A 26,581-nucleotide genomic window follows, 5' to 3' on the forward strand; every position below is an offset into this window, starting at 1 on the left:
TTTTAGAACAAAAGTTCTTTATGAATTCTGCAGTTTATAAAAGGATTAGCACAGACGCACAGGTTCAGGTGTAGTGGTGTCTAGAGTCAACAAAAAACAAGGGCTCCTCTGGCTCCTCCCACCTTCCGTGCTTCTGCATTTGTGAGCCCAGCAGAGCTCAGGAGCCCCATCGGTGGTTGCATCAGCAGCGTCTGAGATCCATCACATGATTCATACAGAGTTTTTCAGCAGAACAAAAATGACTGTAACAAAGGAAATGCTCTCCGTTCTTTGGGAGCGAGAACTGGATGTCAAGATGAAACACAGAGCTGGCTGGGCTTGGGGGGGGTCCTGCTTGTGGAGTCCGACAGAACAATCAGTCTTCATCTCCATTTAGGACCCAGCAGAAGGTTGGAAGGGTTCCCTGCAGCCATTTCCCAGGTAACCAAGCTTGGTTCTACACCATGGAGCTGCTCTCGCCCACTTTGTCCACATACTGAAACAGAATGAGAGCAACGATCAGCCCTCATACCAAACACCAGGAGGTCAGACTCTTTGCTGAGCTATAACAATTTAAAGGTGTCCCGTGTCACAGAACCCAAAAGAACTTCCCCCGCCATCTCTCTTGGAAAACCTTTGAGATGAGTTAGAGAGGAGTAAAGCTATGAACACACCAGGAATGCGCTGCACGTTCAAGCTTAATGCGCATTCTTAAACCAAATATAGCCCCTGTGTTCACACTGGAAAAACAGGGAGGGACTTCTTATTTTTCTATTGTTTACTAGTGCATGTCTACCACCGACAATTGGAAGAAGCTTGGTGTGAAAGGTGCAAATCTCACTAATCTTGCTCCAGGCTTTTTCTTTCACAGCTCTTTTGCACTAAATGAAAGACTTGGTGTCATAGAATTCCAAACTGCAGTTATTCTCTTATTTTCCATTTTCAAATTTTAAACGGTTAGCCCTTCAGTGAATAAAAAGGGACTACATACGTCACTACCAAATCTGAGTCCCTAATTGTTTAAAGTTAAACTGGTTTAACTTTCAACACACATTCTGTACGTAGAAGCAAATTTGGAGACAAATCAGAGACTAGTCTGAGAAGAGTTAGAGACAAATCAGAGACTAGTCAGAGAAGAGTTTGAAAAAATTAAGAGACTAGTCAGAGAAGAGTTAGACAAATCCGAGACTAGTCAGAAAAAAGTTAGAGACAAATCAGAGACTAGTCTGAGAAGAGCTAGAGACAAATCAAAGAATAGTCTGAGAAGAGTTAGAGACAAATCAGAGACTAGTTTGAGAAAAGTTAGAGACAAATCAGAGACTAGTCAGAGAAGAGTTGGAGACAAATCAGAGACTAGTCAGAGAGAAGTTGGAGACAAATCAAAGAATAGTCTGAGAAGAGTTAGAGACAAATCAGAGACTAGTTTGAGAAAAGTTAGAGACAAATCAGAGACTAGTCAGAGAAGAGTTGGAGACAAATCAGAGACTAGTCAGAGAGGAGTTGGAGACAAATCAGAGACTAGTCTGAGAAGAGTTAGAGACAAATCAGAACTAGTCAGAGAAGAGTCGGAGACAAATCAGACACTAGTCAGAGAAGAGTTAGAGACAAATAAGAGACTAGTCTGAGAAGAGTCGGAGACAAATCCGACACTAGTCAGAGAAGAGTCAGAGACAAATAAGAGACTAGTCAGAAAAAAGTTAGAGACAAATCATAGACGAGTCTGTGAAGAGTTAGAGATAATTAAGAGACTAGTCAGAAAAAAGTTGGACACAAATCAATGACCAGTCAGAGAAGAGTTAGAGACAAATAAGAGACTAGTCAGAAAAAAGTTAGACAAATCATAGACGAGTCTGTGAAGAGTTAGAGATAATTAAGAGACTAGTCAGAAAAAAGTTGGACACAAATCAATGACCAGTCAGAGAATAGTTAGAAACAATTAAGAGACTAGTCAGAGAGGAGTTGGAGAAGAGTTAGAAATTTTATTTTTTCAGAACATAAAGGCTTCAAACACTTTTTTGGTCTTTGTTGGAAAATTTCTAATTCTTTGCTTTCCAAAAGAGTTCTTCATCAAACATTTCCGTCCAAAGTCAAGGCATGTCTGTGGTTCAGTCAGAGAACCCTGTGAGGAACAAGAGCTTCCCTGTTCAGCTCAGTCTTCATGCATCCTCAGCCTGATCCACAGTCTTCTGTAGTCCTGGGGATCATCTGCGCCTCAGTCCTGCATACTGCCTCTCTGACATGCCAGGAACTGCTTTCTGATTTTAAACGCTTCTCTTCATGATCAAGAACACTGAACATTCATGAATTTTCATGAATCTTTTCCAAACAAGTTAAAAGGCCCTCCCTCCTGAAGTAGAGCGTCCATGAGGAGAGCCCCCATCTGGGTCAGGCGCGAGCAGCATGCAGGGGAGAACCAGCAGAGGCTGTGGTTGTCCTGAGAGCCTTAGGGAGGCTTTAAGAGACAACAGAGACAGCTTCAGCGTAAAACCAAGCTCCCAGAAAGCATTTCTCCATCAGTCGCGCTGGCGTGTGGAGATCACTGCTGATTTGAAGAGCCAAGGCAGAGAGCCATGCTGCAGAGCTGACGAGGACTCACCGCACTGATGAAGGGCAGGTTAAGGATGGAGCCCAGGACCGGTATTCTCCTGATGAAGCCCACAACCACCGGGAAGAAACCCCTGTGGACAAAGGGGAATGAAGGGCAGGCGGGGCTCTGTAGACCATTTCTGCTTAAACCAGGATTCCTGCAGATGAATCTAATCACTGCACATACCTGAAGAGCAGAAAGAACCCATAGATCTCCAGCACCACTCCAATGATGGGCCAGCCGATCAGAACCACAAAGACCCCCCCCAGGAAGAAACCGGTGGCCTTCATCTTGTGCTTCTGGAAGAAGAAGCGAAAAGTTCTCTCCAGCCCGATGACGAAGGCAAGTCCAGCGACAAACAGGATCTGCAGAAAGTAAAGGTACAGGAAGATGAGCTTCTCACACACATGGACTCCCCAGCTGTGAAGATCAACTTGTTAATGAAGCATTAGCGGGTCAACAAGCAGCAGAACTTCAGCGCGAGGGGGTCTAAACCCTCAGCAGTGGAGGAGCATCACTCACGTTTCCAATGGCCAGGAGAGCTTTGTCAAAGAACAGGACCATCCCGAAGAACAGGAAGAACACACCGAAGCCTGTCAGCCCCATCCCGATCTCTGCAGGACAGACACCCCCATCATGAACATGCTACAGAGGATAACCCCCTCCCATCCCAGCACCAAATCCAAAAACATGACATCAACACCAAGCTCTGTTATTCAGTTCAATCAAAACAAAGATGCATCAATCCCAATGACTGTTTATAATAACTGGACTGAGTGGCCCCTCCCCCTTAGCATTCCAAACAGGAAGTACCTGCTGACTCTAAAGGCCCGTACACACCGGGATGAATATTCGCCAGGCGTTATTTGCCAGCGTTTTTCGCCACGTTTTTTGTGTTCACACTCAGGCGATTTTCGCTGATGATGAGCCGAGCGAACATGCAATTTCATTCCCTGACATTAGATGGCGCTTAATGTAAACAGAAATACTCCTGTACACAAGGTGGCGCTGCGCAACTTTACGCTTCTTAAAGTCGCTTTTCACTCAGAAGAAGAGAGCAAGTATTTACGCGCTTGTCAGAATGATAAAAAGAAAACATGAATATTTCAAGCACCAGTTGCTCCAACCGCGTGGCGTTTTTTCGCGTCTGTGTGCACATTCACATTGGTGCCCTTTGTTTAGTCATGAGGCGTTAAACGTCGGCGAAAATCGCCGGCGAAATTCGTCCCGGTGTGAACAGGCCTTAAGAAGCCAAAATCCCATAGACTTCTATTGAGAAATAAACATATTTGACTCAGTCGTGTTCTCCTCGTGCATGTGTGGGTTTCCTCTGGGGACACGTGTGTAAAAGCGCCATTTTCATTGGTCGAATAGATTTCGACGCGACGCATCGAAAAAAAAAAACGAACCCGAGGCGTTTTTTTTTTTTGACGCGTGGCGTTTTTTCGTGTCGGTGTGCACACTCTCATTGGTGCCCTTTGTTTAGTCACGAGGCGTTAAACTTCGGCGAAATTCGTCCTGGTGTGAACGGGCCTTAAAGCAGTGTTTTTCAACCTTTCTGGAGCCAAGGCACACTTTATTCTTGACAAAAATCCCGCGGCACACCAGCATCCAAAAATTAAAGAAGGAGAAACTCTACAGTCTGTATTGATGCACAGTCCGTCCACAATCTCAAGTGCATTTTGGTGTTAATTGTGGCAGAAAAAGCTGGAATTTGCAGCTGTTTTTTCTAAAAGATGTAATAAAAGTTAAGTTAGTTTTCTGTAATAAATTTCAACTAAATTATTTGACATTTTACCCTGGTAGTTGTTTTTTTTCCATAATTTTACTAACATGCCATTTTATGTAACCTCACAAAAAAACAAATATATTTTTTCTAAATTGTGATTTCTTTTTTTTATTTATTTCAATGTTACTTTATAAGCAACTGTAATTTTGAACAATTTTATGATCAAAATATGTTTGATACATGTTACACAAAAAGACTAACATTATATTTATGTTTTCTGTAGCTACACAAAAAGTGAACATGTTGAAGTTTTATTAGTTTTTCTTTAGTCTTAATCAAAAATGAAGTCTTTGAAAACTTTAACAAAAATGTTTCATATCTTTTTAGATGATTAAATTTTTTAACTTTAGTTTAATTGTGTCTGTTGGCCACTTCACCTTAATCCTGTTTCTTAAACGTTATTATTTCCTCTTAAAGTTAACATATAAAATAATCCAGACGTTAATAGAAAAGTGTTTCAGTTAGAAAGATGACTTGGACCAAACTCTGGGATGTTTGGCTGTTAACTAACACAAACCTTGAAGGAGAACTAAACTGCTGACCTCTGATTTCATCAAGAAGATTTTAAAAAATGTTTGATGTGTGTTTGTTGTGGTTTCAAGGCGTTTAAAAGGGAAGACACATTTTACGCTGAGACGCTGTCACTTGAACCCAATGCCTTATGGGAGATGTAGTGCAAAAATGGCCGCAGATGGCAGAAAGACTCTCGTCGCAGAGGTTCGTTGTTTTGTTCACTTGTTCCACGGTCTGATACCGGATTCTGTGGAAAGCTACACCGCTAAATATGAGCTTTAGCTGGTATTTTTATTAGAACTGAGACTTTATGAGCAGAATCAGAACCCGGAAGTGAGGACTTTAACCACTTCTGATTGGTCAGACTGATGACGTGTGATTAACCCTCCAAGAATGATTGGTGGAGACAGTTTAAGGGACAGGACTTTTCCAAAAGCAGAGGTGTAGCTACGGCTAAATCGCGGTACCGTCATTCTTATCAAAATGTCTTTAATAGAATCAAATAAACACAAAGAAAAAAGTATTATATGATCTTTCATATTCCTAACTACTCAGTGTTTTATCAGGGCCTGTTTGAAACACCCTGCTCTAATGGTATGTCCGAATTCCAACCCTAACCCCTATAGTGCACTATATAAAGCGTTCGCCATTGTGTAGTGCTGTCCGAATCTACAATTCCAAAATCGGAAATTTCCCAGAACTCTCTGCAAAAAAACCACTGTGTATCGATGCTCACTAGATCTGCTAATATAGACCACAATGCATTGCGTTGGATCATTTTTTACCAAATAAATGTCTTCAAATGTTTTTTTTTTTTACCATCAACGTTTATATCTTTCAGAAAAACAGTGGACTCATAAATAATCGTCGCAAAACACTAACTTTAATTAGATATTTGACTTAGTGAAATCGATGACGTCATATATGCCGATTAAAAAAAAAGTTGTTAGCACACTACGACACAGTGCTGCACTTTTTTAGTAGTTTGGGATTAGGGCGGGATTTCAGACACAAATTGTCTCTGGGTGTGAATGGGAGAGTGCAGGGGATTGTGTTTGTGGTCCTGCGACAGACTGGTGACCTGTCCAGGATGTCCCCTGCCTTCGGCCAGGATAGGCTCCAGCAGCCGCGTAACCGGGAAAGGGACAAACGGGTTTAGAAGATAAATGAATGAATGAATGAATGAATGAATGAATGAATGAATGAATGAATGAATGAATGAATGAATGAATGAAAGGTCATTAAATTGGTCAGTTTAATAATTCTTGCTCTGATATGTTTTAGCATGTTCTTGATAATCATTCATTTAGGTTATTTAAGCTACAAACTACCAATCAGACGACTCAATAAAAGTAGGTGGTCTTGCATTGAACGTTAGACAGATTTCAGGTAGGCCGCTTTCAAGTGGTAGGGGTGTGGCCTTCCAACAAGCTCATTCTTGATTGATGAGTGGTTGCCATGGACACGTCGACACAGACCGACTCGGACCAATCACTGCTTACTGAACATTTCTGGTTCCAACATGGCGGCGTCCGTATCGCAGAAAAATAGCAACTTCCTTTGACCTGATTTAATTGGAGCCAAAAGTAAACCAGTTCCTATGGGTGACGTCACCATCGCTCCGTCCCGTTCTCAGATACAGTCGGTCACTCCACAGCTGGACAGTGGGAGAACTTTCAGCGCAACGCCTGCTAGCCGTGGAGCTCCTCACTGACCACGAAGAGGTTTTTAAATGGTCAGACACAAAAGCATGTAGACGTGTGAACTTAGCTTCTTCTCCAAAAAGTCATAAAGTTCTACTGTTACTGGTCTGCACTTGACACCCAGCTACCAAAACTGACATGACATGACGGTGGACAAGACAAGAAGGAACCAGACTGGACTGATGTCTCTGCATTCTCTGCTGGATCATTGAAGATCAGGACAGCTGTTGAACTGTCCGATCTTTGGGAGGGGAAGCACAGTGAAGATCTCTCACACACACACACACACACACACACACACACACACACACACACACACACACACACACACACACACACACACACACACACACACACACACACCGAAACACACAAACCACAAACCCACACTCCCCACCCACACACACAGTAGTTTCCCCTGTCACACAACCAGCTCCAGGGTTGACAGCCCCCCGGACCCCCTCACCCGGCTCTTACTCTGGGAGTCCGTTAGTGAAATCATCTTGAGGCCGGTCGGTGTGGGGCAGGACCGCGCTGAAGCCTCCTAAAGCCTGTGACGGCTGCCACTGCTCCACAGCACCAACAGCCACGTCTTCCGGAAACACTTCTGCTCGGCAAGTCTACTTCCGGAACGATCGAGTGACGTTCAAAGCAGCCGCGGTCCGCCGGTCTCAGACCTCCGTCCGCAGAGTGACCACACGGCACCTGTCTCACGCGCCTGCGCAGACATAAAACAGAAAGTTTCTTTTCTATGGTGTGACGTCCCTTATTGCTCACTTGATACTTGCGTGTTTTAAACAAGTGAAAGTATTTCTGTTTAATTAACCCTGCTCCTTGTCTTGCAGACAAACAACTTTAGATTCTCAATATTGAACAAGAGGGGCGACAGCCTGTCAGACCCAATCCAGGGATAAAAATCGCACAGTCCCGCCTCTGCCCTCGTGTTGTGTTCTATAGTCTATAGTAACGGGATTCCTGGTCAGTGGATGATCCAGTTTGTCGCGGGACGTTCCTTGGAGCGACTCTTTCTGCACGTATGATGTTTGAGTCCTTTGATGCGTCATCGTTCTTCGGAGAAACCGCTATTTACGAAGGCTAACTGAAACTTTTAACCAAAGCAGGTGCAGCTTTTTACAAGGCGGAGGCGGAGCCTCAGGAGTTCTGAAGTCCACTGGTTTCACTTTTGTTTGGTTCTGAAGGTGGAGTCCAGGACCCAGGAGCAAAGCTTGCACAGGTCTCTAAGAACCAAGGGGGACAGGTAACCGCTGGCAATCAGGTGTGCAGGTGATCAGTACCTTATGTACCTGGAAGACTGCTGCTGCTGCAAGGACACCAAAGAATGACTGAGTGTTTCTGCAGGACGCTGCAGCTGTGAAGGCTGACCCGTTTCGGCAGGCATGGATGCTGGATCCACAGGTAAGCCTTCAGTTCTGAAGCTGAGTTTAGTTTCAGATGTCTGTGAGTTCTCTGGGAACATCGTGTTTCACCATCCTTTGGATCTTCATAACATGTTCAGGTCTTTGGGAGCTTGTACTTCCAGCTTGGTAACTAGTCAACTAACCAGCACTATACTCCATGGAAAATGATTGGTGGATATGTCTGTGAAGATCCTCCTTTAATGTAGGTCATGGATTTTGGTTTTCAGGGTAACCAGACTTTAACGGATCATCTAGATCAGTGTTTTCCCAACCCTGGTCCTTGGGGAACACTCTCCTGCATTTTTTCAATCCTACCCTGCTCAGGACAGTGTGCCCCGAGGACCAGGGTTGGGAAAACACTAATCTAGAAGACGTTTTGATCCTCATCCTTGTAGTTTTGGTGAAACATCTTCCAAACACACTCTTGCATACGTACAATGCATGTCTAAAGCTCCACTGCAGACAGTCCTGCAGTCTCCAGCTGAGATCCACAGGTGTGTTGAGATGTTCTGCTGCAGATCAGTACCTTTGCCTTACCCTCCAAGTGGATCAGTACTTATGGTTTCATGTAAATACACCAACCGTTCACCTGCTTTTTAACAGCCCGCTTCTACAAATCAGTTTGAGTTTCTCAGTCTTCATCACCTGCGGCCTCTCCAGAGCTTCAGCTCCCATTTCCAGCTGCAAATGCTTTAATCCGGTTTTAATCCTAAAGTGCAGAAAAAGCAGTACTCGAAGAGCTGCTGTTGTTTTGGAGAAGAGCTTATCCTCGGGGGTGCAGGAGAGGAGGAGGCTGACATCACAAACTGAAGAGGAGCGGTCCTCAGAGGCCTCTAACCTCAGCTGGTGTGAGTCGGTGGGTCTTCAGGGGGAGCTGGCTCCTCTTTAATGACCTCATTAAATCTGAGAAGCAGCGTTCAGGCAGACCAGACTCTCACTTCAGTGCAGTAGCTCCACCTCCCATCCTCGCAGAATCTGGGCTGCATATTTCAGAACCCTATGAGGGTCAGGACTCCGGACCTGTGTGCAGCAGAACTGTCTCCAGTTGTTTTAGTGGAGAGTTTCTGGAGGGCACTGCAGGGATGAAGGTGTGGATCTTGAAGATGGTGTTTTTGGCTCAGATGTGCAGGCGGAGCTGGACTCGGTGGAGGAAGAGCTGCAGCTGCTGCAGGTCCAGATCTCGGAGCTCCTGGAGAAGCAGGCGGAGCTTACGACTCGGAAGGAAGAGCTGCTGCAGCGGCTGGAGGACGCCTGTGAGGCAGCACAGTCATCCTCCTCATCCTCGGCTTCCTCAAAGTCTTTGGCGTCAGAGCCCGTGATGAGCCAGCAGGAGATGCAGCGGTACGATGAAGCAGGTATGGGGCGGGGGGTGCAATGAGGCTAACAGGCTTGTTTTTTTAAAAGAGACTAACCAGTAAAGGGCTGTCCCTCACCGGGCAGAGTTCCCCTGGTCTGCAGCGGTGGACCAACACCTGAGGACCTCCTTCCACCTGTCTGCCTTCAGGCCGCTGCAGCTCAGAGCCATCAACCTGACCATGGAGGGCAGGGACGTCTTCCTGGTGATGCCCACAGGCCGGGGCAAAAGTCTGTGCTACCAGCTGCCTGCAGTGTGCTCTGAGGGTACAGAACTCCCACCTGCACTCACGTGCACTTTGGGTCGTGTCACATTTGTTTTCCTGCTGCAGGGTTCACGCTGGTCGTCTCGCCGCTGGTGTCCCTGATGGAGGACCAGCTGCTGCTCCTGCGCTCGCTGCAAGTGCCGGCAGCCGCTCTGAACGCCTCCAGTGGAAAGGTATGCCCCCTTCTGCTGAGCCGCCTGTCACTCACTTGGAGAAATGTCACAGAACTTTCCCTGGAAGCTGCTGCATTTTTCCCTGCAGATGTGTGTGAGATAAAGAGTTTTGAACAGTGGTGCCATGTTTTCATCTACGAAAAGATCATGAAGGAGAAAAGTCCTTGAAGCTGCTTGAAAACCTTGAAAAGATGTCTGATACCATTTTACATGTAAAGAAAAGCTGAAACATTTCAAGAATAGGGGTGTGCAGAAAATCCATTAGGCGATATATCACAATATTTCATTTGCCGATACTTTTATCAATTCAAAATGCTGTCAAAACTATATTTAATTATTTTTGAGCATCCTATAGCAGCTGACTCTTGTTTTTTACTTAAATCTCCGACCACTAGTTGGCAGCACCACCCACTGAGCCTCTTTGAGCAGCTCTACACCACGCAAAACAACTAAAAGATCTCAGCGAAAGGCATCTTGTTTTGTTGTTATGAGACATGAACTACTTAGCTTTTACTTAAGATGGGAACCGAAATTCTTTGCCACTTAAAAAGATTAAAGAGGTCTGTAATTTTCATCATCGGTATACATCAACTATGAGAGACTAAATGAGAAAGATAAATCTAGAAAATCACACTGTCTGGTTTTGAAAGAATTTATTTGTAAATTATGGCGGAAAATAAGTATTTGGTCAGCTACCTTTCCTTTTTATTCTTTCTGATTTTTGCCTCTGAGGACAGCCCCCTCTCTGTTTATGATGTCCTTTTCACAGAACTGTAACTTCTTCTGTAGAGGATCCTCTGTCCTCCACTCATTACCTGTATTAATGACACCTGTTTGAACTGGTTATCTATATAAAAGACACCTGTCCACAACCTCAAACAGTCTCACTCCAAACTCCAAGTCCAAAGAGCTGTCTTAGGACACCGGAAACTAAATTGTTGACCTGCACCAGACTAAAAGACTGAATCTGCTACAGTTAAGCAGCTTGTTGTGAAGAAATCAACTGTGGGAGCAATTATTAGGAAATGGAAGACATACAAGACCACAAATAATCTCCATCCCTCCATCTGGGGCTTGGTGAGCAAAAATCGCAGAAGCACACAGGGAACTTAGTGAGTGAGCTGCAGAGAGCTGGGACCAAAGTAACAACCATCAGTAACTCACTACACTGCCAGGGACTCAAGTCCTGCGGTGCCAGACTTGTCCCCCTGCTAAAGTCCGGGACATGTGCAGACCCGTCTAAAGTTTGCTAGAGAGCATTGGGATGATCCAGAAGAGGACTGGGAGAATGTCCTATGGTCAGATGAAACCAAAATAGGACTTCTTTGGAAGAATTCTTTTTGTCTTGTCTGGAGGAGAAAGAGTGGTGAGATGCATCCAAAGAACGCCATATCTACTGTAAAGCATGGGGGTGGAAGCATCATGCCTGTAGGCTGTTTCTTTAGCAAAGGGACCGGGACAACTGATCGTCAGATTTTGAGTGAAAATCTCCATTTATCAGTGAGGGCATTGAATATGAAACGTGGCTGGGTCTTTCAGCGTGACAACGATCTGCCCGAGTAACAAATGAGTGGATTGCAAAAAGCATTTTAAAGTCCTGGATGGAAAATCTTTGGAGGGAGTTGAAAGTCTGTGTTGCTTAGCGACAGCCCCAAAACATCACTGCTCTAGAGGAGATCTGCATGGAAGAATGGGCAAAAACACCAGCAACCGTTTATGAAAACCTTGTGAGGACTTACAGAAAATGTTTGACTGCTGTCATTGTCAACAAAGGTATATAATTAAGGATTGAGTTGAACTTTTGTTCATGACCAAATACTTATTTTCCACCATAATTTACTAAATTCTTTAAAAATCAAAAAAATATTATTTTCTGGATTTATTTTTTTCATTTTGCCTCTTAGTTGAGGTAAACCTATGATGAAAAGGCTGCTTTCCTCTTTTTAAGTGGGAGAACTTGCACAATTGGTGGCTGACTAAACTGTATAGAAGTGGTAGCAACACTGCGTTCAAGAACCCACATTTAGTGCGTTATTGCATCACATGCCTGTTGTGAACGTAGCTTCAAAGTTAGCTTTGTTTTTCATTTTCAGGAGCACACAAAAACGGTTCTCGCTGCACTGACGGACCCAAAGGCCCCCTTCAAGCTGGTCTATGTGACTCCAGAGAAGATCGCCAAAAGCAAACTGTTGATGTCCCGTCTGGAGAAGGCTTACAAGGCCAAGCTGCTGAGTCGCATGGCGGTGGACGAAGTGCACTGCTGCAGCCAGTGGGGGCACGACTTCAGACCAGGTGAGGCCGCCACAGCCCAGGCCGGCTTCTCTCAGCCGAACCTCTGCCATCGGTCTTTCCGTCTAACTGGACAGTTGTTTTCACTGTGCAGATTATAAACTGCTCGGCATCCTGAAGAGGCAGTTTCCATCAGTTCCTCTGCTCGGCCTCACGGCCACAGCCACCAGCAGCGTCCTGCAGGACTGCCGGAAAATCCTGTGCGTGCCGCAGCCCGTCACCCTGACCGCCTCCTTCAACCGGGCCAACCTCTACTATGAGGTGAGTGGACCGCGAACACACATTCACACACACACACACACCTGTTCCGCTGGTATTCGTGCTCACCAACAAGATTTTCCCGCTCAGGTTCGTGTCAAAGACTCGGACAGCGACTTGTCTCTGAGCGACATTTCCTCTCTGATCAAGAACAGATACAAGGAGCAGTCAGGTAATTGGTCACATATGTGGTGCCGTCTTTCCTCAGCAGAACATCTCAGAACATGGATTCCACCTGTCCTGTGAACAAAGCAACTCGCCACAGACCCAGCATGCTGTGAATTTAGAACCAAATGATGTCACGGCGATGGGTTTAAGATGAAATCATGTTGAGTGTGTGCGACTGTAGGGTCGTTTGTTTCACTGGTAGCTTTTGTTGGGGACGGGGCTACTCTCCCAAAGCACTACCCAACTAATTTACATGCTAGAGGAAGAAATGTGGAAATAAAGGAATACCCGTCCCTCTTGCTGCAGGGATCGTGTACGTCTTCTCTCAGAAGGATGCAGAGTCCGTGTCCTCCGCTCTCCAGAAGAGCGGCATCCAGGCGTACCCGTACCACGCCAACATGGACCCGGAAGACAAGTCCAGAGTCCACCGAAAATGGACCTCCAACAAGATACAGGTCAGTAACTAGAACGCTGCCTAAGTCTGTCCCTCAGATCCTTTTGGCGATTTTTCTCTCTGACTGTACCTTTGAGCAAAAATCCGACCCCAGCCACAAATTGTGACACTCACCAAAGTTTGTACATCCTTTGTACCCAGTGAAAAAACAAAAGAAGCTGTCCCAAAAAATGGAATAGGCGCTAAATCTATTATGGGGCTTTAAAACAAAAATTCAAAAATCAAATAATGAAACCAAAACAAATTTCCTACAGAAATTTTGAAATTATTATGGGATGGCCACAGGACCCATAGCTTGTTAACCATTTTGTGGAAAATTGTGAAATGTAATATGGTATAATGGAAACTTGTCAAAGCGTACATTTCACAAACACTCTCAGGTTAAGTCTACAACCACTTAACCACCGTAGTTTGGTTGACTTTTGACTTCAGGAGGATGCCACCATCATGAATTTCTAAACCTTGAATTCCTCTTATGTATTTTGATCTACGATATCCTAACTCCTCAAGCTTAATTAGGAGGCTACTTGGAAAAAAATGTTGGAATTAAAGCCGCAACCCGCCTTCCACGCCCAACTCTACGCACTCTCCGCCCTCACCACCCTCATCGCCCACCTTTGATCAAGGCTGGTCAAAGCATTATATGCTAATTAAGCTAACTATGCTAATGTGGCTAAAAATGCTAGCATAGCGATCAGCATCATCAACTGACTCAGAAAAACACATTCATGAAGATTCAACTTATGCCAACTATGCTAGCTATGCTAAAGTGGCTAAAAGTGCTAGCATAGCGATCAGCATCACTGACTGACTCAGAAAATCACATTGCTCCGTTGGTGAAAGCTATACGTCATAAGTTGATAAAAACCCACTTTTTTTCAAAATGGCGCCTTTTCTGTTGATTTCATCTCCATAGCAAGCATTTTATGTTTTGGTCCCCTTGGGAGGACGAAAAGATTGATGTTTCAGACATATCGGTAAAAGTAAACTTTTTGTTGTCCTTAGCAACAGTGGTTTTATGCTAGCCACGCCCACATTCATTATATGTCCATATCCAGTGTTTTTCAATGTATTCAGTTTCAGGCATGAATGCATGCATTTAAATTTCACAGAAGTGCATTGAAACACAACAGTGCGCCACTTTGCTAGCTCGCCGCGCGAACGCCCTTCAAAATCTACAACTTTTAATTCCAATATTTTTTCCACAGTAGCTTGCCATTGATGCCCAAAAAGTTTCGAGACAATCGATGAAAATTCCAACGACAAGTTTACGTTTGAATCCGCTGGTAAAGGTGTTTTTTATAGAAAATTCAAGATGGCCGCCTTTTCCTGAGGTCATAGGTCGACGAAACTCCAGAGGTGATTGTAGACTTACGCTAGGGACATGCAAGTCAAATTTCGTCTAAATCGTTCGAAAAAAAGTTCATTTTTCCATATCGTGTAAAAACGCGAAAATCTAAAAATGGCGGATTTTGGCACAAAATGGCCACCAAACCGTAGGTCATGTTGCCATCACGTAATGATTTCAAATCTTTCTTTCGATATACCCGACAAATTTATCTGGGTTTCGTTAGCCGATTCTTAAAAAAAAATCTGTTTTTTATTTTATTTTGCAGAGTCAGCACTTTATTTTGCGATCGTTTTTTGTTTCCCCTGCCCACATTCCTTTATCGATTTTGTCGTATGTGACATCATTTTGTTCAGTGTGGGCCAGGGGATCGCATTTTCATTTTCAAAACATTACGATAAAATATGTGCAAGCTAGCTAAAACGGCGACGGTTGCGAATTTGCCACGCGCACGCCTTTCAAAATCTACAACTTCTAATTCCAACATTTTGTCCACAGTAGCTTGCCATTGATGCCCGAGAAGTTTCAAGAAGATCGATAAAAATCCCTAGAACGAGTTTTCGTTTGTATACGTTACTAAACGTGCTTTTTAAAAAAAAAATCAAGATGGCTGCCTCTTCCCAAGGTCAAAGGTTAAAGAAACTTCTTTGGTAGTTGTAGAATGATGCTGGTGGCATGTGTGTGCAATTTCGTGAAAATCGCTCAAACAAAAATGTCGTTTTCCCATATCGTGGGAAAACACAAAAATCGCCAATTCTCAGAGTTCCCAACAAAATGGCCACCAGGCCGCAGGTCGTGTGGCCGTCCCGTAATGATTTCAAAACTTCTTTGAGATATCCCCAACACGTGTGTTTGGGTTTCGCAACTGTATTCTGAAGTACATTTTGTTCGGCCCCATACGCGATTTTCGGCCCATTCATTTTTTTGACGGGATTGCTGGCCGTGATGTCATCGTCTTCGGGGGGGTGACGTTGACTTTGTGGAAAATTCATTCGCAATTTATCCCAGGTGTGTGCACGTTTTGGTGACTTTTCGAGCATGCGGCGGGGGTCGCATTCTCGCTGAAAGGCGGCGAAGTCGTCGTTCCAACTGCGAAAACAATATGGTCCTTGCAGTCAGTGACTGCTGCTGCGGGCCATAATTAGAAGTTGTAGATTTAGAGCGGTGATAGTGTGGCAAGCTTGCAAAAGTGGAGGTTCCATGTTGCTCGCACATTTTTTACCAGAATAATGTGAACATTTAATACATATATGTCCCTGTTTCTAGCCTAACAAAACAACATAACATATGGTCATAACAATATGACCGCATTCCTAATGTGGGAGTGGTTAACAAAAAATCTCTATTGCTAAGGAAATCCCAAAGTTTACTTTTGCTGATGCTACTAAAAATTACAGCGACCTGTTTGTTCCCCCCAGGTGACCATTAGATCCAGGTGTGTTTGAGCCGTGTAGGAATGAAAAAAACAGCACGGTGCTGAAAAACACTGGTGTAGAGGAGCACGTTTGTCCTCTGAATGAGGGGGTGTCAAAGACTGTGCTGCTCTGCAGGTTGTCGTGGCCACGGTGGCGTTCGGCATGGGCATCGACAAACCCGACGTCAGGTTCGTCATCCACCACACCATCAGCAAGTCCATCGAGAACTATTACCAGGAGAGCGGCCGAGCAGGTACGTGCACAGGAACCGCTCCTGGACAGGAATGGGTGGTTTGTGCCGCTGCCCTGTAGAACCAGTTTGTGGTTCTGGGGGGCCGGCTGTTCGGTGGTCACATTCCTCTGCCCCTCCTCAAGGTCGAGACGACCGTCCGGCAGACTGCATCGTCTACTTTGGCTTTGCGGACATCTTCCGGATCAGCACCATGGTGGTGATGGAGAGCGTTGGTCAGAAGAAGCTGCTGCAGATGGTGGACTTCTGCCAGAATGTGGACCGGTACCGATGGACCCTCTAAGTATGGCGCCCGCCCCACCTTCCAAGCAATTCCTAAGTGTGTCATCCGTTGGGCAGGTGCCGGCGCTCTCTGATGGCAGTTCACTTCGATGAGGTGTGGGATGATGAAGACTGTAACCAGATGTGTGACACCTGCCGACACCCAGCAGGTGTGTGTACAGCTGCTGTTCCATCAGAGATGCCTCCCCCGGACCCCCCCGTCGCTGCTATATCCCTCGCTGTTGTCTCCAGGCTACAACACCCTGGATGTAACTCAGCATGCACGGCAGGTGGTGCAGATTGTGGAGCTGGCCACATCTATGGATGAGAGGCTGACCCCGCTGAAGCTGGTTGAGGCGTGGAGAGGGCGAGGCCCGGCCAAGCGCAGGAAGATGATCCAGACCACAGAGCTGCCTCGGAGGCAGGCTGAAGCAGTGATCGTCTTCCTGCTGCTGCAGGGATACCTGAGGTGATGCTGCCTTTGACAACTGAGTTCAGAACAAGGCAGGTTATTCTTTAGGGACAGGGTTGGCGGGTCAGACAGTCCCTGAAGGTCAAACTTTTTTTCCTTTTGGGTAAATGATGTTAAAGAGCCGAAGCGTCTACCTTCCTCAGCGCTCACGCACCTGATGAGCTGAAAGTAGGGACGCACCAAAATGAAAAGTTGTGGCCGAAGTGGAATGATGACTAAAACCCTTGGCCAAATACCAAATAGCTTAGCCCGACTAACTCTGCCACTATGTACATTTTGTGCATTTTCCACGTATGATATTTTGGTCTTTCGTAATCCATTTGTGATGGACATACAGTACAGACACACCTGAAGTTTGGACACACTTCTCATTCAAATGAATGGGAAGGTGTGTCCAAACCTTTGGATTTCAGCCAACGGGTCTTTACGTGAATTCGGTTTTGAGCTGTACAACATTTTTGGTCGGCTGAGAATTACACCGTTTTTACGACTTTCACGTAGTTTATACGTTATTATTATGTAGATCACATTTGTTTATGATTTTTGTGAGATGCATACCCAAATTTGTGGCTTTCTATGTATGTCTAACAGACTTTTCACATGTGCCATCGATGTCTCACTGTAATATCACACATATCACGTCAAAGTTGCATAATTGACGCAGGTCATTCCTGATACATCTGTAAGGTCAGCAGAATGAACCTGGGCTGCATCAGTGAACACATGACAGACTGCAAAAGCAGAAACTATTAAACTGGGATTAACGCGTGAAGGGTGGCCACTTTCAATGACAAGTCAAGGTACAGGTGCGATCAGAGGTCCTGCCGTGCCATTTGAGTGTTACATATGGCGCGGCAGTCTAGCCGCAGTGCAATTCAGGCATCTCTAATTTTATTCCTATTTTTATTTTTCCCTTTTTGGACTAATGCGGGACAGCCAACTGTGTCACAGAGAGATGGACACTCAACGTGGGTTCTTGAGCCTACTTTAGCACACGGTGCTCACACTGGTCTGTCACTACCCAATACTAGCGCATGTACTCACAGTTGGAAGAGGCTTGATGCGAACAGACAAATTGGTGCAAATCTTGCTCCAGGCTTTTTCTATCACAGCTCTATTCCGATATATGAAGGACTTGGCGTCTTAGAATTGTGGCCGGGAACAAACCGCAGTTATTAATTTCTCCTCTGTGATCAATTGACAAACAGTTGGCACTTCTTTGTTTTGGAAAGGATGCTACCCATACATGACAACCAAATCTAAGTCCCTGATTGGTCAAAGTTTGACCTGGTTTAGCTTTCAGTGTTCAGTTGCCACACTTGTATGTAGACCTCAAAAACTGACATAAGCTTGCATAGAAACGTGGAAACAAAGACAATTCTCGCACCCGGCAGAGACACCATGACCTGACAGATGGGAGGATGCCGCCATTTATCAGTCTATCCATTAAGAACACATAGAAACCAATAACCTTACCCAGAACAGGTCACATGACGAGGTCACCATTGCCTTCATTATTAAAAGAAACATTTTTAAGGAGTAATCAAGGGTGTGTGTGTGTTTGTGTGTGTGACATGAGTGCAGAGAGGACTTCAGCTTTACTCCGTACACCACGTACTTCTACGTGAAGCTCGGCCGCAGAGCTCCTCTGCTGAAGAACCAGGCTCACAGTCTGACCATGAAGATGAAGATGTCAGGAGCAGAGCCCGTGTCTGTGAGTAAACCCCACCGCTCAGGAGAGAAGTTAGCGCAGCTTTATATAAGAACTAAAGTTCTTTACGTTTACTTGCACTTTTTAAATGAAACTTCAGAACACTGAAAAGTACACACCAAAGACATTAAAGGTTAAAAACCGAAGATCAAATCCCAGAAATACAGGAGGCAGCATTGACCGTTAGATTGAGTCTTCTGTACCAAACACCAGCAAGTCTCTTCTGCTTTCAGCTTCCTGCTGTCTGGGATGTTCCTCTTCTTGTGTGGCCCAGATGTTGGTAACAGTTTAGCCTTAGCAGCCCCTGTTAACGCTGGCTCTGTTCCGTTGAGCAAGGTTGTTGAGTTGATATTCCTCCAGCATCAAACAAAAAACTTTTGTTTTTTTACAGCAGAAGCATGTAGAAACAGAGGAGTATAAATAATATTCATTTGTGTTTTCTGGTCCACCACCCTCTGGAGCCTTCCTGGGTGGGTTGGGTTGGGTTAGCCTCTTTGGGTCCAGCTAGTGGCTGGGTTGGCCAGGGGCTGGGCACGCTGTCCATACCTTTCTAGGTGAGGGTTGCAGGGTAAGATGGGGAGTTTACAGATGGGCTAGAGTCTGGGGTGTTGGGTCAGCTGGGGCCTGTTGCACAAAAGTAGGATAAGGGATTAAGCCAGGATATCTTGGTGATCCTGGCTCAATTGATCCCCAATCCGGTTGCACTAAAGCTGGATAGGGGGCAGGAGGATATGTTATGGTATAAGTTACCATGGAGATTTATTCTGTGGAGCTAGCCTGCTCCAGACCAGGCTAAATTCCAGGATCTATTTAATCTCATCAGTCAGCAGTCGCCACAAATGGAAACCAATAGTTATTTCACTGCTCACTATACATTTTTATCACATATAACTAGACCCACTGTCATTTAAACGTTTGTGATCATTAATTTCAATCATTTTGTATAAATAATGAGTTTTAGATGATGTTGCTATCATTAGATAATTTACAGTTTCCCATAGCCTATAAGGCTATATATAAAATGATAGAATATTAGGGCCACAGAGGGAAAAAAAGACAAGTCATAATATTGTAACCAGTTGTTTTAAAGGAGGACAGCTGTTAAAATGACAGATGTGGGGCATTTCGTGAAATTGTACTTCAGTATGGTTTCATAAACGAAGACATGCTGATGTGCCAGAATATGAAGTATCACATTTTCATAACTATCAAAACTGTAAAAAGAATATGTTGCTTTTCTGCAGAAAGAACCAGTCTCATAAATTTATGACTATATCCTTTTTCCTCAGTGGGGCCCTAGTACTCTGTCATATAACAAATACACATTCCATTAAAAATATGAAAACACAATGTGTAACATTATGTTCCTTTATTGAATAAGGATAAAACAAAGCAGGTAAACTACACTCAAAAAACGTTCACTTTGAATGAACATAAATAAATTATGGAAATGATTTCCACATGGTTAGATAGCGTTACTTGAACAAAAATGAATCATATTGGTCCTACTCAATGTACTTAGGCTCAAACTAATAAATTTAAGTTGATTCAATCTAAATACTGCAGTTGGACCCAACTTTAAATGAATATTGTTGCTCACTCTCAAAGGATAAAAGTTGATCCAACTTAATTGAATCACTCCAATTGGTCACACCTCATTAAATTAAGTTTATTCAACTTAAATTTGTATGACTACCTAACACAATTAATGTTTATATTACTTAATTTTTTGCTTTAATTTTAATTATACATCTGACAATGATAAGGTTTTCCAAAGTTTCAACCAATGGGTCTTTTAATTTTCACATCAAAGACATTAAATACGCAGCAAAGTCCCACTTCACAAGACAGGAGCTCAAATAATGCAAATTCTGTTTTAAGTTACATGAACATTTTACCGCACAAAGGGTTTGGTCATCATCCTCTCCCACACTCTAACTCATGGTGCAGAAAAGAAATAAAACATATCAGTTTAAATCACTAGTTAAAACAGAGTAAAACAGCTAGACAATAAAACCCATGGACAAAAACTCACACTTAGACCCCAATCTGCCCAGATAGACAAAGAAAATGGAATCCCACAATTCCTTGCGATTACTAATGTATCCAATTTAATGGTATCATGTTGGATCAACATGATTGAAATTAGTAACTTTTAAATGGATTATTTTTATGTACGATCGACATGATTCATTCACGTAAGATTAACAAACATAACATTTTCTGGTTGAAATGACAAGTTACATTTTCATAAAATTAATTGGCTGGTAATTTAATTTAAAAAAATCTTGAGTGTGCTTTATCACTGTGGTGGTGTTGCCTTTCTTCTTAATTATATCTTTTACCTCCTCGTATGCCTCCATGAGGATTTGTGCTTCCGACGGGGAAAGGTACGCGGCTCTAGTTGCCATGGTAAATCAGTTTATCTGTGATCTGTGGAGGGGTCTGTTTGAGTGAGCCGTGAGCGCGCACCTATCCAGGATTGGTTCCACCTGGCTTGATGAATCCGTGTCTGCTCATCCTGGCTTGGTCTTTGTGCAACCAATTAAGCCTGGACGCACATGTTTTGGATTCATTGAGCTCAGCTCAGTCATTTATCCCCGATGTCTTAATTCTACTTTTGTGCAACAGGCCCCTGGAGTTTCCACTTACACCCTTGTAAACACAGAACATGAATCTGGGCGTAAAACCGGCCTAAAAGGGGTCAAACTGAGGGCTTAACACTCGGTGACAGAGGCTCTTCTTTGCTCCTGAGGCATCCAGCTCATCTTGCAGCAGGCAGACTGGGACAGCTGGCCTGGAAGGTTGGTTGGTGTACCCAATGCCTCTGTCATGATCTCCTATTTGTTAGGCAAACTTCCCTCCAGGAAGGGCGGGGAAAAAGACAGCTTTGGTATCTAGTGACAGTCTGGAAGGTCTTTCAAAAATCGCCTTCCTCTTTTTCTCTGATTAGGTTGTTGTGATGAAGGGGTCGGCTTATGTACACCTTAGGCTTTGGTCACAACAGCCCTGACCGTAGCGGTTTTTAAGAAGAGGCTCCAGACCCACCTTTTTAATTTCGCTTTAAGTTGATTTTAACTGCTAATTTATTCTATTAGTTTTAGTATAGGTTATTTTATTTATTTATTTCATTTTATACATTTCATTCTCAGTTTTAAGTTTTTATCTACATCTTATGTCTTTAATTTTAGCATCTTATCATGATTTTAGCCCCAGTGTTTCTTGTGGGGATCTTTTCTTCCAGGGCTTGCCGGCTTGGTCGGTGGTTGTTGCTGCAGTTGTCGCCCTTGCTGGGGCAGCTGGAGTCTAACTTTGCAACTTCAAGGCTAGGAAGTGGACCCCGTTGCTGTCCCAGTCTGGGTGGTCGCTGTGGCGATGTTCCTATGGCCAAGCTGGCTCCTGGTATGAAGAGATTCACTAATACCGTTTCCTCACAGCAGAGCAAAGCCTTACATTTCTTTTTGAAGTTACATAGTCATTATGCACTGTACGTGGGGGTCATGGGTCGTCTGTTTTAACGGAGGGGAGGGGTAAGGGTGGGTTGGGTTTTTACTGTAATATTGTTTATTTTTGTTTTAAATGTTAAAGCGCTTCGAGCTGCGCAAAATGCATGAGAAGCGCTATTTTATAAATAAAGTTTGATTTGATTTTTCTCTGTGTGTAAAAATGGGCAAATCTCTGCAGAACATGCAGGTGGCCTGCAGAAAATATCAGGGTTATAGACCACTTGAACCTGTGGGGTGAAAATCTTCATGCATGTTATTTTCTACGGGCGTGCTGCGGGTGACAGTTAAACAACACAAAAGGGGGATTGAGGTGAGACGCAGGCGAGTTATACGGATTTGTCTTTTTGTCAACCCCCTCAAATCCTGCAGATTGCACTAGGAGCCTGTAGGTGCTGTTCATGTGATGCATGCACACTCCTTACGTGCGGTCGGACTGTTAGAAATTAGGAAATGAGACAATCATAGTGCAGTTTTTGTGGACACCGTACGGGCCCGTTACAGGCACCTACACCTTTGTGTGTAGCATCTGTGCACAGGAGCCAGTGCGCACACCTCTCTGATGGCTAGTGTGGTGTAAGGCCACCGTACAACAGCATCACCCGTGACTTCCAGTAGCCTTACAAATACTTCACAGTACACTTCCCACACACGACAATGGTACGTTCCATTTTCTTGATGTCCCCTAAGGTGACCGTACGAGTCTCAAGGTAACTGCAAGACACACCTGCTCTCTCTTTAGGATGCGGCCACATCTCTCAACAACCTTCTACATACGTGAAAAACCCTAAAATCCGCAGGACTCGTACCAACAACACACAAACCCAACCCAACTGCACAATACACACCAACATCGCACATGGAGGAACAACGGCATGAGTGTAGTGTATGCTCATCCTGTGCAAATATTTTTGAGTGTTTGGCAAAACTCTGTAATTGTTCTAGACTTTACTGACCTGTTAGTTTTATTAACAAACATCTCATTACCATCGCTGGCTGATATTCTTTTCTAACTCTAGATCTAGTTTGTTGCTCTGGGAAGACTTCTGTTCTTTATGGTTTAAACTCCAGAACTTGCTGACCTGATGACTTTTAGGTTCAGGAAAACAAAACGTCACCATTATCTGCTTTTGTCTCATAGAAAACCCATTCAGGCTGATGCTCACAAAGGAACTTTCTGTAGGTGTTTGTGAACTCGGATCACTTAACTGATCCTGGTTCTTTAGGAAGTGTTCTTCACTCTGATCCACAAAAATAGCAGAAGAACCCTAGTTGCTGAGCTATTCTAAAGAACCAAAGTCCAGCTAAAGCTGGAGGGGGGCGGGGTCACTGCTGTCCTGTTCCCGCTCATGAAAACTCTCATTAATGACCTGCAGGTAAAAGGTGTTCGAGGCCCGAGGTCAGTTCAGAGCTCTGGAGAATCCCCTGAGGCCAAGAAAGTCAAGACAGAGCTGCTGTAGCCCCCCCACACACACCTTGAAGACCAGTCCAGAAAGTACAGTTGTCATTCTATCCTCTGCTCCAATCACTGCCATGCACACCGGGCCAACGCTCGTGGTTCTGATCCACATCAGAAACACGAGATCCATTCTTCTGTCTGTTTGCTGCTTCTGGGTTCATCTGGAAACGAGATGCGTTCAGTTCATGAGGCACAGCAGCAGCATGGAGGCACTCAGACAGAAACGTAACATGCACACACACTCATGCACGAGCACATACACTCATGCATGCACACACACACTCACGCATGCACACACACACTCATGCACACACACACTCATGCATACACATACACAGTCATGCATGCATACACACACGCACACTCATGCATGCATGCATACACACTCATGCATGCATGCATACACACACACAGTCATGCATGCATACACACACACACTCAAGAATACATACACTAATGCATGCATACACACACACACTAATGCATGCATGCATACACACTCATGCATGCATGCATACACACACACAGTCATGCATGCATACACACACACACACACTCAAGAATACATACACTAATGCATGCATACACACACACACTAATGCATGCATATACACACACACTAATGCATGCATACACACACACTCATGCATGCATGCATACACACACATTCATACTTAAACACACATACACTCATGCATGCATACACACATACTCATGCATACACACACACATACTTATGCATACACACACACACTCATGCATGCATGCATACACGCACACACATTCATGCATGCACACACACACGCACTCATGTCTACACACACATACTCATGCATACATAAACACACATACACTCATGCATGCATACACACGTACTCATGCATACACACACATACTCATGCATGCATACACACACATACTCATGCATGCATACACAAGTACTCATGCCTACACACACATATACTCACTCATAAGCTTAGCTATGCTCCTAAACGCAGAACCAGAGCAGATCTTCTGCCTAACCAGCATCTATTGACAGACGGTGAAACAATTCAGATTTCTGCTTCCTTCAAACTGCTTCACAGGATGATCATTATTAACCAATGATCGGCATTGATCATATATTATGTAGTACAGCAGATAATATAATAATATAGTATTGATCATCGATTAGTATTGATCCAGACTGATCAGAATTATTGAGATGCAGCAGAAAGGCTGAAATCGGATTTCTTCTCTGGTTCTGTGTCTCAAACCCATGTGTGGGGGGGTAAACCGTCTAGCACCTTTAACTCCCTTTTCAATGACTGATCTGTTTTTATGGTGTCTGTTGGAGAAGGGGGGGGGGGTGCATACCTATCCTGTTACTAACATTTTCACTCTTTTACCCACTGGCAAAAGAGGAAGGGGCTCCTGACACCCCCCCCCCCTCACACACACACACACACACACACACACAGACTAAGATGCCGTTTCCTGGTTGCAGGATCTGTCGGCTGCAGAATCCAGTGAGGTGAAGGGGCCCCACGCCAAACAGAAAGTACTGAAGGAGCAGATGAACATGACCAGGAAACAAGACCTTCAGCCCAGCAGCCAAAAAGATCACATCCAGGGGGCGTGCAGACCATCAAAGGGGGCGGGTCTGCCATATCCCACCATGCATCTGGACTTGAGAGCACTAGATGGTCAGGGACCAGGCATGCATAAAATCAAATCTGGTTCCAAAAACAAAACCCCCTCCAGAAGAAAAGGAACCCCCAGAGCCCCTGCTAGGAGTTCTGCCCCCACCCCTGCTACGTCCAACTGTCCGTCACAGGCCTCAATCATCTCTGAGACGGCGGCAGAAGAGCTCTGCCACCTCAGGAAGTTCTACAGCCAACAGCTGCGCAGGATAGACCAGGCTTCCCTGGAGCAGCTGGGAGCCCCCCAAGAGCCAGGGGTGCTGTCCTGCATTCGGGGGCCCCTGAGGAGCCTGCGCCTGCCCTGCAGCACCAGCATCACCCAGACAGCCCGCAGCTTGTGGACACGGGTCAGCGGCAGGAGGAGGCTGCAGCAGCACTGACGGTAGCCCTGCAGTGATCTGTTGACACATTTTTCTGGTCTCAGAGGGAGGGGCCTTATGGTGATTGGTCAGTGGTGAAGCTGGTTTACGTTTAGAGCCTCTCGCCTCCTCTGGTGTCACTGCAGCTCAGAGATCGACTGTAAAAACTCCAGAATAAAATCTGCTGTCTTAGGTGTTTGAGTCCAGTTTCTTTGTTGTTCCACAGTTTGAATTGATTGAGATTAAATATGTGTAATTGTGCAAACGTGCGTGCAATTGCGCATGTGTGCCCCTTGTCTGAATAAAATAAGACAGGTTATAATATTGGAACAATATGACACTGTAATAGTATATCACATCAAAATGTTGGTGTTTGATGGTATTGTATGCTATGGTCTGGGTGAAAATTCAATTCTGATTGGCTGCAGAGTCTCTGTTACGTAAGGGATAATGTCTGACAAGGAGTCAACTATCAGAAACTAATGAACAATGCAGTTGACTTCTGCGAAGTTGTTAGTTCAAAATGAAGACAATAAAGATTGACCATGTTAATAAGTAATGGATAATGCCCGACGAGGAGTCAACTATCAGAAACTAATAATCAATGCAGTTGACTTCTGTAAAGTCATGTTAGAAGTGGGTATTTCCATAATTTGCTGCAAGGACAGCAGCATCTCCTGCTCCTCACTGGACTCATGTTGTTCTGAGGCGTTCCACTCTTCCGCAAATACTGCATGCACTTCTACCAGGTCACTTGAGGGTGAGGTACCATCATCCAGTCTCTGCTTCAGCTGGTCCCAGATGTGTTTTATGGTGTTCAGGTCAGAAGTCATTGCTGGCCAAACCATATTAGGCCACGCCCACTTTCTGAAGTCCAGCTGTGACGATTCTGGCACCTCATGGTGAAGCATTATAATCCAGGTAAGAACGTGCAGCAACTGGACCGTCTGCAAGAACCTAATGGGTTTTGCTCCTCCATCGTGTGAACCCCGGTGTATTGCTCACCTTGCCTTCTCCAGCAACGCTGACGACCATCATATCTATGTAAGGTGACCTGACACTCATCCTTAGAATCTGGTCATGGTGATGGTCCTTCACTGGCGGGTCCCAACTCCTGGTTCTGTCACTGTAGTTCTGTGTCTTGATGCAAGTCTGCTGATGACTGAGACTC

At 44.6% G+C, this 26,581-nt stretch overlaps 2 protein-coding genes across 9 annotated transcripts; one reads left to right on the forward strand and one right to left on the reverse strand.

The window, feature by feature from the left end:
• golt1b (golgi transport 1B) lies at positions 1-7,284 on the reverse strand. Of its 2 annotated transcripts, none has more exons than XM_004082999.4 (5): positions 7,049-7,284; positions 3,089-3,180; positions 2,753-2,931; positions 2,576-2,657; positions 1-475 (listed from the first exon to the last, which is right to left on the reverse strand). In XM_004082999.4, the coding sequence occupies exons 1-5, from the start codon at positions 7,071-7,073 to the stop codon at positions 437-439; spliced, it is 417 nt and encodes a 138-aa protein (XP_004083047.1). In that variant the 5' UTR covers positions 7,074-7,284; the 3' UTR covers positions 1-436. The 2 variants fall into 2 exon arrangements, with proteins under 2 accessions (XP_004083047.1, XP_004083048.1); XM_004083000.4 differs by lacking the exon at positions 1-475 and adding an exon at positions 1,939-2,431.
• On the forward strand, positions 7,216-25,606 carry recql (RecQ like helicase). 7 transcript variants are annotated; one of them, XM_004083117.3, is made up of 17 exons: positions 7,216-7,325; positions 7,417-7,692; positions 7,771-7,855; positions 7,931-7,987; positions 9,111-9,344; positions 9,430-9,609; positions 9,675-9,781; positions 11,875-12,073; positions 12,165-12,331; positions 12,419-12,500; positions 12,803-12,951; positions 15,849-15,966; positions 16,089-16,227; positions 16,303-16,394; positions 16,477-16,693; positions 18,281-18,410; positions 24,856-25,606. In XM_004083117.3, the coding sequence occupies exons 4-17, from the start codon at positions 7,969-7,971 to the stop codon at positions 25,429-25,431; spliced, it is 2,409 nt and encodes an 802-aa protein (XP_004083165.1). In that variant the 5' UTR covers positions 7,216-7,325; positions 7,417-7,692; positions 7,771-7,855; positions 7,931-7,968; the 3' UTR covers positions 25,432-25,606. The 7 variants fall into 7 exon arrangements, with proteins under 7 accessions (XP_004083165.1, XP_011489332.1, XP_011489330.1 ...); XM_011491030.2 differs by having other exon boundaries at positions 7,771-7,847; XM_011491028.2 differs by having other exon boundaries at positions 7,417-7,605; positions 7,690-7,847.
• Positions 25,607-26,581: the final 975 nt, after the last annotated feature.

The sequence above is a fragment of the Oryzias latipes genome, chromosome 23 (genome assembly GCF_002234675.1).
Source record: "Oryzias latipes chromosome 23, ASM223467v1".
Classification (NCBI taxonomy): domain Eukaryota; kingdom Metazoa; phylum Chordata; class Actinopteri; order Beloniformes; family Adrianichthyidae; genus Oryzias; species Oryzias latipes.

What these genes read in the sequence shown, in the direction of transcription:
- golt1b (XM_004082999.4), bottom strand. Translation starts at nt 7,073, where the DNA reads ATGATTTCACTAACGGACTCCCAGA. An exon ending in CTCTCCTGGCCATTGGAAAC is followed by an intron (nt 2,932 to 3,088) that starts GTGAGTGATGCT and finishes TACTTTCTGCAG; the next exon opens with ATCCTGTTTGTCGCTGGACT. An exon ending in ACCTGCCCTTCATCAGTGCG is followed by an intron (nt 476 to 2,575) that starts GTGAGTCCTCGT and finishes ATTCTGTTTCAG; the next exon opens with TATGTGGACAAAGTGGGCGA.
- recql (XM_023952110.1), top strand. An exon ending in GCAGCGGTACGATGAAGCAG is followed by an intron (nt 9,345 to 9,429) that starts GTATGGGGCGGG and finishes CTCACCGGGCAG; the next exon opens with AGTTCCCCTGGTCTGCAGCG. An exon ending in CAGATACAAGGAGCAGTCAG is followed by an intron (nt 12,501 to 12,802) that starts GTAATTGGTCAC and finishes CTCTTGCTGCAG; the next exon opens with GGATCGTGTACGTCTTCTCT.